At 36.9% G+C, this 13,074-nt stretch overlaps 1 protein-coding gene across 2 annotated transcripts in view; it reads right to left on the bottom strand.

Annotated features, from left to right (window-relative positions):
* Lgr1 (Leucine-rich repeat-containing G protein-coupled receptor 1) overlaps window positions 1-8,499 on the bottom strand; it is a 34,754-nt gene extending 26,255 nt beyond the window's left edge. For both annotated transcript variants that reach the window (XM_085948013.1, XM_085948014.1), the window contains exons 1-3: window positions 8,012-8,499; window positions 5,066-5,227; window positions 3,565-3,639 (exon numbers count right to left, since the gene is read on the bottom strand). In XM_085948013.1, coding sequence (XP_085804139.1) covers window positions 3,565-3,639; window positions 5,066-5,227; window positions 8,012-8,055 — 281 coding nt within the window. In that variant the 5' untranslated portion in view covers window positions 8,056-8,499. The remainder of the gene's footprint in view (window positions 1-3,564; window positions 3,640-5,065; window positions 5,228-8,011) is intronic.
* Between the last annotated feature and the right edge of the window lie 4,575 nt (window positions 8,500-13,074).

The raw sequence follows: 13,074 nt of genomic DNA, 5'->3' as shown, positions 1-13,074 counted from the left end.
ATTTGGTTGAACCGCTATCCTGCCGAATCGGCATTTCCAATGGCAGGTTAGGTCTGCTCCTTGGGAGAAAAATTAACTGATATTCCAGATTTCCAAGAAATATGTCAGGGACAGGTTAACACTACCAGTAATGGCGTAGTTTTCATTTACACCGAGTTCCTCTTCTTATTCCACGGCGCTACATCCCGGGGTGGGATTTGGCCTCCTCCACAACCGCTCTCCACTCACTCCGGTCTCTCGCCACACTTCTCCAGTTACCGGGTCTTCCTATATGAAGCCAGTCCACTTCTACGGCGTCAGCCCACCTCCTTCTTGGAAGGCCTCTGAGTCTCTTCCGTTGGGGTAGCCACTTCGTCATGATCCTTGGCGCTCTAACTTCAGGCATTCTCTCCACATATCCCGCCCATCGTAGTCTTTGTGAAAAGATTTTAAAGGTAGCCTCGAATCAGTTTAAACCAGTCATATTATTATGAATATCTTCTTTCTTCGGCAATATCCGCCCCTTAATTGGAGCATATGGACAGGTTGAGGTTCTCTTCTGGCATCCGCAGCACGTGGCCGAGCCAGGTCCAACGTCGCTTCTTCACTCTCATTGTGATGAGAGGCTGCTTGGTGCGTTCCCTTATCTCCTCGTTGCTCCTAAAGTCATACCACCGCACACCCAGTATCTGTCGCAAACATCTGTTTTCGAAGCTCAGTATACCGTTGCTCTGAGCCGTCGTAAGGTGCCATGATTCGCTACCGTAAAGCAGCACCGTCAGAATGCAAGCGTCGAATAGGCGCCATTTGGTTTTGACCGAGTACAATCGTGAGTCCCAGACATTCCGCATCGAGTTGAATGTTGCTTCAGCCATTCCCATTCGTATAGCGAGATTTTTCTGCAAAATGCCATCTCCCGTGATGTGTACCCCCAGGTGCTTGAAGCTGTCGACGCACTCGATGTTTTGTCCGTCGCTAATCAGTGAGAAATCTGGATCAGGACAGGTGCTATTACACAAAACGTTGGTTTTCTTCGCGTTGATTTTCAAACCAACGCGAGATGAGTTGTTTTGCAAACTGTCGATTGTCTCTTCAATGCCATCGATGGAGTTGTCGAATAGGACAGCGTCATCGGCGTATTCCAGGTCGCATAGCTTCACCGTGGGGGTAACAGGTATGACTCAGTCGGGCGGTATTGACTACCGTAGTATGAAGTCAAAGAGGATGATGAAGAGAAACGGAACAAGGACACAACCCTGTCTGACTCCGGTCGTGACCCCGAACCATTCCATGACAGTGTCACTAATTCTGACACAGCATTCGCTATTCTCGTGCAGGCAATTGATTATGGCAATGATCTTGGGAGGAATCCCGTATGCTCCCAGTATCCTGCAGAGGGAGGGGCGGTGCGAACTGTCAAAAGCCTTCTCATAATCCACAAAGCAGCAGGCCATCGGACTATTCAGCTCATGGCTCTGCTGGAGTCTCTGGAGAAGACATCGTAGGTTGTGGATTTGGTCTGCACACGCTCGTCCTAGTAGAAACCAGGCCTGGTTTTTCCAGAGGACGTGCATGTTTGAGTCCCTTATTCTCATAAACAGGATGTTTGCCAAAATCTTTCCCGGAGCACTGAGTAATTACTCGGTAATCGTCGTATCTAAGAGGATCACCTTTTTTGTGAAGTGTGATGATTTCACCATTCGCCCAGTCCCTTGGACAGCGCTCTTCTTCCCACACCTTTGTCATCAGATGAAACATAGGGTAATATCACACATTGTATTTATTTATTTAAGAAAACAAAATATTGTGGACATAACAAAATCAAAAATTGAAGACGTACACAATATGAAATTTACATTACAACAAATATTTCCCTCAAAAGAGAGAAAAGAACAGAATAATAAAATAATACTAAAAATAAAAACATACTTAGTAACGGCCCACATACGCCACGTAGGTCAAAATGGAGCTTTTATGGTATTTTCAAGCCTGGACATCCCTTAAACGTTGTAGATAGTCTATTAATATAATTTTGAAGCCTTATATATTAATTTATTTTAAACATTTGATGACTGCAATAAGTATTTTTATTACATAAAATAGTATTCTTTTAAACCTCTCGATCTAATGTTGTAGAATATAGTCATATTTTAGTACATCCATGTGCAGTGGTGTTAAGATTTTTGGATTTAATAATTTTTAAACGCATTTATAAAACCATTAGTAAAATTGTTGTTAACATTATATGGTGAAATATTTACGATACAAAATTATATTTGTAATCTCTGTGATCCCAAATTTGACAAGAATTAGGCATTTTATTATTAAAAAAATGGGAACGATTAACACATTTGAAGATTATTATAAGGATACTAATTATAAGCTATGTCTTTGACCATTCAAATGTGATAAAACATTCTACGAATAATGATTGTTTTATAATAATAATTATTGACCTAAGAAAAAGGTAGTTTTTTTCTTTTGAAATACGCCATTTCTTTTGGCATTTCCCAGTGGCTAAGCTACAACATATGGCCGTAGCCATAAATTGACAAACGATAACTGAAGTAGGGAGTAAGATCATGTTAACGCGCGTGTTTGAACATGTACCTAACCGAAAAAACGATTTTTAAACGATCCACACCCATGATGGCTGCACGGCTTAAGCGTCGGCGTATAACGTTATGGGTCCCATGGTGGAATCCTGGGTCTGGCAAGTACACATATTGTTTTTCAATTTGTGTATGAGTCAGAGTATGGACCTAATAGGTTGAGCAAGTGGCTGACATCCATTTCTCGTAAAAAAAAATCTGTTAATACAAACCTCCACCCTGTGGAGGCCCTTATTATCTGAAGGATCTTATTACGATCGGGCATGGCCGGGGGGGGGGGGATTTAATTAATGTAAAAAAGTAGACTATAGGTACTATTATGAAAAAAAAATGCAACAATATCAAATTTTATAAAAATAAAAAATTGGAATTTACGGTTGTTATTTTATTAGTTATCGCATGATGCTTCAAAACCAGGCAGTGGGTCGGATCTCCGTGTCGTTAGACCGGCACTATGTCTGTCGTGTGGTTAGCCCCAATGATTCTGACGTGATAGCTAAGCCAAAGACGGCACTTGGAAAGGTTAGTACAATAATTACGAACGCTTTGAAGGTACAGGGATCCCACACCCCCCCCCCCGTCACGTGACATGTAAAATTGGGGTGACACTTCATTGGACAGGCCAAATTTCATCCTCATCATTATACCGGAAGGGTCGGGAAATATAGACTGCGGTGGTTAGCTTGTGTATATAGAGACACAGCATCCCTGAGGCTTAGCGGGGTACAGGGAACTTGCGGCAGCCAGAGGGGAGGGGGACGTTTCCTGGACCGGGGCATTAGGTTGTAGTACCAATGTTGATGATGAATTAGCGTATCAAAATACTAATGATATTAGGAACTGTTATGTAAGTCAGTCACAAATCTAATTTAACAAAAAAATCATTACGGCCGTGACCTTAGATTTGAAATGTCAGACGGCAGTGATGGTCAACTACGCGCTATATGCATGGAAATAATGTCGAATTACTCACAAGGATCGCATCATAGATAAGTCTGCCAAACAATCCGTTCCCATTTCTTTTAAATGCGGGACGTTCAGGAGAGACCTATAAAAATAAATATTGTTGCAATTATATTACATCGTAGGGCTGTCGTATGACGAAATTTCGAAATGAACATAATGAATATAATAGTTAAAATGTTAAATTAAACACATTGAAGAAATTTCTTCTAGATTAGCTGTAAAACAAGATTGTAGGCTAGGTACTTCATAAGGATATTCAGGTACTGAACACACATTCAAAAATACTGCGCGATGACGAGACGTAGCGTGTATTTTAATCTTTAAATGGCTTAGAGTTTGTCTCCTGATTTACTTGCACAAGAGTGATGTGAGAGTTTCATCTCGGATTAACGCTATAACGAATGCTTTGATATACTATAATATAATTATATTGATAAGGTAATATAGGTCAGTATTCAAGTCAACTTTATATTATTTAAATAACCAAATTTCAGATTATGACACAAAATTCTACTTAATTAAGGTGTCTATATAACTTTCTGAGTTCTTTCTCCGGTCGATCACACTCGGCCTCTATGCGTCTCTCTTGAAGTTAACCATTGATCTCTTCCGGGTGGTCTTAGTTCCGAGTGACCAGTAGGGTTGCCTTTATACATTATGGAGAGCTTTGAATCCATCGCATCTAACAACGTGACAGACCTACGTGAGTCTTCGTGCCCTCAATATATTATATTAGATTGAAAGTTCCCGAAAAGCTCAGCGTTTTTACGTTTGCTTCACCATTGTTTTTATTCAACGGAATTAGTTTTCTTCTGAGAGTTTTATTTAAGAATACTTGAATAGCCTTCTCTGGTTTCTCAGTTAGGCTCCAGGTTTTAGGCTCAAATATAATTATTGGTTTCACGGTCACGTTATCTACTCTCAATTTCATAATTTTTAACAGCTTGGACCCGAAAAAACTCTTCAGTCATGCTGGTGAGTTCGAGTTTCATCTGTCCTTTTCGGAGATATTGGTTCCCGACAACAACAAATAATATACATAATAATATAATTGGGCCAAGGTTTGATCCCATTGGAATATCTTATCATGAGCTTATAGTAAAGAGCTTTCTAACCGGTGTGCCACGCGACAGCAACCGTGATTAATTGGGAAGAGTTTTTGCAAGATATTGGTTTCATAATAATATGTCGAGTGAATTTCATGAGTTTAGCAATGCCAATGGCATTACAATTAATTACTTTGTATCTTTTGTATCGACCAAATACACACCAACAGCAAGCTATCGTTCTCGCCAACGCTCACTGTTAAAAGTACAAAAAAATTATCTAGAAAGTTTTCTAACAAGGAATTATTGTGAAATAGGCTAAATATATTTATTAAACTGTTTGAATAAAATATAATATGTCACGAGAAATAGTATAACCTTATCTAATAGCATGTTAGGAAGCACTGTTATAGTATATAATAATATGGAAAATAAATTAAATGATATATGTAGGTTACTTACAAATCTATAAGCAAAGCGGTGTAATTGGAGATCGTTTTCCTGGTGAATCGTGAAATTTGCGGACCGCGAATTTCTATCAATCCATTGTCGTTGGATATCGCAATTGAGCCGCCATCAATTGCATTTATTTCGGCTCGCGAACCGGTGATTGAGCACGCCACTCTACACACACCAATAATATTAATTAGTTAGATGCAAGTTCGAGTATTTTTTTCATATATGCAAATGGACCGTTTATACCTATATGTATTGATATTGAAAAAGATTTTTAGAGTTATAGATAAAATTATCTAATTTCGCAATGCTAATTAATTTGTGGTAAACATCCCACATAATTTATTAGCCAGGTTTGCACCGTGCACCTAATAGAAGCCAACGACCAATCCATTTCTTACCACAACCGGTCTTATTCGGACGAATTATGAGACGCAAATATGGGACGTAATGAATCTGTAGTTTATAAGCATTGGAATGTCTCCCCGGAGCAGTCACCCAACATTGAGGTCCGCTCCCATGTGGGCTTTCACTGACTTTAATTATAATACATGGTCATGGAAGAGAAGAGCAGATTCGCAGCCATAAAGACATTAATGTACACATACCGATTTAAAAGTCCAATACACAACTAATTAGACGGACAGTCATGTAAGTTAATGCCCATGATGACCGAGCGGCTTACATGTCGGTATATACTTAATATTTTGGGTCCCGGGTTCGAATCCTGGGTCTGGAAAATACACATATTGTTTTTCAATTTGTGTTTAGAGTCAGAGTATGGACGTATATATATATATCAATATCATAATAACATCAATTTCTCGTAAAACAAAAATCTGTTAATATAAAATAAATATAATTACAAGATAAAAAGAACTTTTTATATACAACATTTTTAAATTTTCTGTTGAATTATTATGCTCAATATGCTCAAACTTGTACTTGATATGAAGTGAATAAAAAACAAACAAACAAACATAGAATATTAAATGTCATTTTGACATTTCATTTTGATTTCCATAGTAATGCACGTATATAATATTAATAATTTAGTTGCTAGGACCACGCCCTTAGCAACCAATAATAGTATTTTGCTTTTTATGGATTTTTCTGAAATAACTTTCCATACAAAACAGAATTAACTGAAAATGAATTCAATTCTGCTTAAAGATGGCTAAAAGTATTAAAAGAATGCATTGGCATCGTGTTCTGATATATTCTAAAAGTTTCAAATGTCTAGCTAGTCGGGAAATGAGTTAAAAATCGATTTCAAGATTTGTACTGAACAAACAACCACCGGACAAACAAGAATACGAGCTAATAAAAACGTTTTAATAAATGATCTTATTAGGATCGGACATGGTCAACAAACTTATGTAAGTAACGAAACGCAAATCGTCAGTATTAGGCCACCTATTTTTTTTACAAACAATATTAAAGCAGAGAATATTAGTTTTTTCTGTAAAACCAATTCAACTAGTGACTTGCAATTAAGCATTGAAATAAAAAAGGTGATATTTTGTAATAAGAATTTAATTTCTTTTAGGTTACCCACGTATTTATTCGAAAACTGGACAGTACAGCCTAGTTATAGACCAACATGCATTTATGCCTATAAATAAATAAGCACTGTATAAAAAGTATATTTGCAATCATTCCTAGAAAAATATTTAAAATACCCAGTTGTATAAAAATGTCAAAAGTGCGGACATCCTTGTGGAAAAATTTTTCATCTTCCACCCGAATTAGCGCCGCGTGGTCTCGTGGAGTGTTGTTATAATTAAAGTGCGCATATTTATTATATTACTATAATTATTATATTTTATTAATTAATTTGGTAAAATTTCCCGCCAGCACGACTTTATGTTCTTCGAAAGAAAACCTCCCCCCCCCACCTTTGTGGGTCAATCAAAGAAAATAGAAACAATTGTAGGGAAATGTGTATTGTGCAAGACTGTGCTTTATCTACGTTAGATATTATGCTTCGTCTCATTCGTATGCGAAGATAGAGTATGCCTTCTAAAAAGACGCGTGTTCTTTCCAAATAATCGCTACGACTTTGGACTACCGTACGAGTCAATTATTCTCGAGTGGCAGTGGCGTCTTCACTGGTCAAATATTCCAGCTTGGCGTTGTAGATTGGCCTATAAGTCTATGTGAGTCTGCGACTATATAAAGAGTGCATTATGTTAATAACGTTCTCTGGAAATAACTAAAAGCTTGAACCGAAAGGAAATAACTATTCTGCTTTTACTGTAGGAATTTAAAAAAATGCGGCGTCATAATATGGAGAGCGAAAAGATCTCATCTCTTGTCGGCTCGATCGTTTGTCTTTCTTTATTTCTTTCCTTTCCCTTCCTTCTCATTTTCTACGTTGCTCTTCTACTACCAACCGTTTTAAAAATAATTTCAATGCGTGGCGACCTATGTCATGCAGATGCGTCACACCACCTTTTCAGCGCCAGTTTTATAGAGTTATCATAAGATGAGTCTGGGGACGTGTAGATTAGCACAAAGAGAGACTGGAGGTGTTTCGTAAAGGCTGGGGATGTGTAGTCAGCAGCAAAAGGGGCAACATATGGAGGATTAAGTATTATAGTACTTATTTGTATATTTGAAACTATCAGTATATTAATGTTAAAACCACAGTACGTACATTGTAGGTTCCTACTGACTTCATCATTTTGGCACTACAGCCCTGGTTTAGAAACTTTATAAATCCCGGATGAACCTATACCATTCGGTATGAGTAGCAATCGGAATACCGTAGGCTTTTGGTTGTGACATCCCTACTTAGGGAATGCATTCACAGACTGAATTTTCAATCACTATTTCACGCTGATTTTCCCTAAAAAATACTCACCATACTTTATACTGTTGTCTTAACTGAAACAATACCTCGAACTTATGAAATTTGAAACATGATTTACTAATTATTATTATACTCACATAACATAAATTAATATTTCGGCGCACATTCCGTATAGTTCCATCTTCAACGGAGTTAACTTTCCACGGATTTCGTTCAAAATATTGTCTCTATTTAGGAAAATAATTAATGTATTGAATGAAGATATTTGTCCGTAAATTGTTTGTAGGTACCACCACCTTTCATCATCACGTGGACACGGCCGAATTATTATTTCGTACTAACCAATAATTATCACTGTTAGATAGAATATCTACGTTTTGACAGCTATTAAATTCTGAGTAGCTACTCAGCAATCTGATAAAGGTCTCTTGCAGCTTCAACTATTGTAAGCGGGATGCGGAATATATCTATATTATAAATATTTGTGGAACATATGATCACACCACTATGATAATATTGCCATATCGGTTGACATTAAGTTTAGGTGATTAGGTACAATTAAATTATTGTCTGTTATGTTATTATGAACTCGCGACGGCACAGGTCTTGGTGACTTTCTGCTACTGAAAATCGGTAGACGCGTCGCTCTTAATTTGTCCTCCAGAGACCGACATAAGTGATGCCTACTATTATGTACGTACATATTTAGAGTTGGCACACAAATCATGCATACATTACCCATTAACTATCTCTCGGCTCGTGTTCCTCCAATTAAGCGACGGGGGAATGCGGGCTAAACTCACACCGAATTTAAAAAAAATCCAATATTATCGGTACGTACGGGTAAAGGTGTATCAATGAGTTGACACATAGCCAGTGGCGAGGGATGGAGGTAGGTTGTGGAGATTCGATATAAACAGAGTACACTACACTTTGTCAGTCATGCGTATTTGTTTTCATTGAACCACCGGTACGTAGCTATATACACTGTGGCAGATTAAATTCCGCGTCTGGCAATAATATCAAATGCCATTGATACGCCTCTTTATAATATACAATAAGATGAAATGTTATTCATTTGTATTAATATATGCAGTAATAAATAAATAGATAAATACATATGTAAATACAAAAATCTTAGAATACATTACATCATTTTCATCTTAGTGCCGGAGTGCAAAGTTATGAATCATGTACTCGACGTGTGTGTGTAGATACCTACAATTTTTGTCACGTTATCTCTCTTTTCAGAGTTTGTGTAAAAGATAGTGCTTTTTTTGTCTCATTTTCATAGTAGGTACAATGTTTAAGCTCCATCTCTATAGATATAAGATAATCTTCAACAGTTTTGGTCCATTTGCTTCACATAAGAGTGAGCATGGTAACATACCTAATTTTGAGATGGTTAGTCAGTACCTATTTTGAATAAGATGTACCTACTTCCGTCTAATAGTCTAGAAAGATAACCGGAGTGGTGGTACTCGTAGTATCCATTTAAAGCACAATAGCCATTCTATTACTGACGATTACCTTCGCAAGAGGCTTCCAAATCCACCATAAAATGTGACCAAATAATATATGAAACCTTTTTTTTTGCTAGAAATTGATTGGTTTCATTTTTATCGTTGTAGACAATGGAGGTCAAGGCTGTATTCTGTGAGGACCAAATGTCGTTTGTTTAACGCGTGCGTGCTACCTGTGCTCCTGTATGGCTGTGAGACATGGCATCTTACTAAGCTTCAAGAGTCACGGCTTTTGAGCTTTGAGAATCGATGTCTCCGCAGAATCTTAGGGGTACATTGGTACGACCGCGCTACAAATATCCGAGTTCGTGAGCAGACACAACAGCCTTCGGTGATTGAAGTTATCACGAAGAGACGATTCACGTGGCTGGGACATGTATTCCGGATGCCGCCAAAGAGTGCGGCACTTCGTACCCTTGTGGCACAGCCTCAAGGGTTCCGTCGCCGTGGCCGGCCCTCCCTCACCCTGCAGCGATGCTACAAAAGCGACCTACGTGCTGCAGGTCTGACATGGCGGGAGGCACAGGAGTTGGCGATGGACCGAGGGAAGTGGCGCCAACTTGTGCTTGCCCTATGCCCCAATGTTGGGACGTGACAGGGTGAAAGAAGAAGAAGAGACAATGGTCAACGCCTGCAGTGAAAATAAAGCTAAAATATCTATATTAATTAAATTATTTGATAAATAATAAAATATGTATGGTGAGCGAATGAGACCACTCTCCTCTCGTATAAATGTTCAAAATCAATAGCAACAAGATGATCGACGAACACGTAAAACGACCACGTGAGTGAGGCAAGTAAGATTTAGTATGTACCAGCGCTCGAAATGGAAAAGTTTACGAACCGGAATGCTCGATCATTTTCTGAAGATATTTACACACTGTCCGACAACAAGATCTCATCGACAACCGGAAGTCGCTGTAGTCGCATATGGAAGACTTCTCAGTGACGCACCTGTCATGGCGGCAACACGTGTTTAAATAATGTATCGACTTACTTTTTAGATGCGACTCCCTTTATTCTTCACAAAATAAACCGAAAGCTTACTAATAATAATTTTAGTATCACTTCTGATCGTTTAATATATATTTTTATTATAAAAAGAATAAAATTACGTAAGTTGATAGATCCGTACACCACGGAAGCTTAAATGAAATGATAAATTTAAGGGCGTTGCTCATTTTAAACGGAAGTACGATTAACTGCATAGGAGGGGCTTGTTAGTTCACAGTTTTAACACGTGGAAAAGAAGTTCTTGTTCGACAATGGTTATCAAATTTTATGTGTATTTTATAAAAACAAGTGTAGTAGATTTCCTATTATTTGGCATATCTAGCTCAGACGGTCAAAATATTTTTTCCACGAGATGGAGCGATAATTTTACCGATTTCACGAACCGGAATGGCGCTCCGGTACACTCCGATCCATTTCGAGCCCTGGGACGTACTAAATAAAATAAAATAATGTTGTGGTAAATGCTCGTTTAACGCTCATCCACTGAATGTATGTATTTTGAATTATTTATTCTCCAAAGAAGTAATATCTACTTATCTAACATTTTAGGTAGGTACCTATCTAGACGAAGTGTCAGCTGGTTTAAAATCGGCATGTGAGTGCGACAGAGAAAGTTTTCGGAAGCGATTGGTGATAAAGATATAAGTTAGAGTGAAATGGAGTAAAATAGAACATTAGCCCAAATTTCACTGCTGTGAAATCACTTTAGGGGTGTTTGGCTGAACGGTGATGATTACATTACACAATTTTTTTTGTCTAAAAATAAAATAATTGTTTAATGGTCGATTTATAAACACGATTAGCTGTGCTGTATCGAAAATTAGTATCCGACATAAGAAAAACAGAGACGCCATAATTCTTAATTGTATCAGTATATCCTCTAGTCCCAGTGTACACACCACGATTATCCCGAGCAGGGTTTCCCAAACCATTTTCTGCAATGGAACACTTTGCAAACCCGAAAATTTTAACGGAACATTTAGCTTATTTTTTAGGCTGGGTAATTCCTACTAGTAAAAATTTAAAAAAAATGTTCAAACACATAATTTATTTAGTAATTATTTTTAAATATAAAACTATAATATAATATAAACATAAAATATGAATAAATAAAGCACTTAATGACTTTGATGATTTTGAGTCCTTGAATTGGATATCTGCTTGATATCAGGCACAATATTGGTAATTTGCATTCTAATATCTAGTGTGGCGTCGAGCCTGTACTTGCACTTTGACTTCGTTGCAGCATAAAGAGAAAATCCCGCTTCGCGTATAGGTTGTACAAAACGGAAGTAAAACAATAGCTTGTTTTGAAAAAATGGGGTACTCTCCTGACAAACTCGCCCAGAAATCTAACATCCAAATATATTCTTCAAATTATAGTATAGAAGATACCTACGTCTGTTATCTATGGTTGTATATTATCGTTGTTGATTGGTTGCTATGGTTTCCTGTGCTCCTATTTTCTGCATGTCGCTGGTGTTGCCATCTCTGCTGCCGCATGTATACGCTGTACAACTGTGTATCTTTCCATGATAATTTGCCAAACAATACTGAACACAAATATCAATTTTTGTCTGATGATGTTTTAAAAATCGATAATTCTAATTTGATAACCCTATATTATTATGTGAATAAAAATGTCATAACTCGAGTATTAATTGATGAATCATTCCAATGGAGTTCAAATTACGTAAACGCCAGTTGAATTCATAAAAAACAAGTAGGTACTTACATATAAAATGCATTTCTTTATTTACAACATTTAAACATGTGAACACAAAATTTACATTGATTTACATACATACATACTTATTATTAATTTGTCATTTAATGAGAATTTGCAAGAAAGACATACATAATAGGTAATTAAATTAAATTTAAACATGATATCACGTGCCACATTTTATTGTAAAATCACTAGAGGCATACAGCAATTATTATGTTACTTACATAAAAAGTCAAATTGACAAAATTAAAAAATCTAACCATATTGTAATAGATGCATCGACGCGTTCAATACAAATATTTTTTTTTAAGTTATCGTTGTCTATAAATAATTTTATTAATTTTTACACATAATAATAATTATAATAATACATTCGTCACAAGTCACGTCTCACACTACTATGTGAAAACTTGACGCTATATCTACATGATAATGATATTGTATTAGGTATATTATTTACAATACTTAACTTTACCATAACTCACATTTTTTATCAACGGTATTTTTAAATTTCCAAAGTCAAATAATAGCAATATTTCACAAGTGTATATACATTACTGGGAAACATAACAGACGCACTGAATTCTGCCATATTTAAAACTACACGAAAATACCCCTTTCTACTTTTCTCTATCTTTAGCTTTTTCAATAGGCATTTATTTGAACTACAGTCTCTTACCGTGTGTTCTTCCTTCTTTTTCAATTCAATACTAAACTTGGTTTCGGGATTATTTAATTAGGCGATAATAACTTATTCTTTCTTTTGACCATGTCCGATCATAATAGCATCATATGGGCCTCCACATAATGGAGGTTTGTATTAACATATTTTTGTTTTTACGAGAAATGGATGTTAATCACTTGCTCAACCTAGTAGGTCCATACTCTGACTCCAAAAACAAATTGAAAAACAATGTGTATTTGCCATACCCAG

The sequence above is a fragment of the Rhyacophila brunnea genome, unplaced genomic scaffold (assembly GCF_057557595.1).
Source record: "Rhyacophila brunnea isolate RB1 unplaced genomic scaffold, BYU_Rbru_1.0 scaffold_20, whole genome shotgun sequence".
Taxonomy (NCBI): Eukaryota; Metazoa; Arthropoda; class Insecta; order Trichoptera; family Rhyacophilidae; genus Rhyacophila; species Rhyacophila brunnea.
The sequence above is the reverse complement of the archived record's forward strand: the minus strand, read 5'-3'. Positions and strand labels throughout refer to the sequence as shown.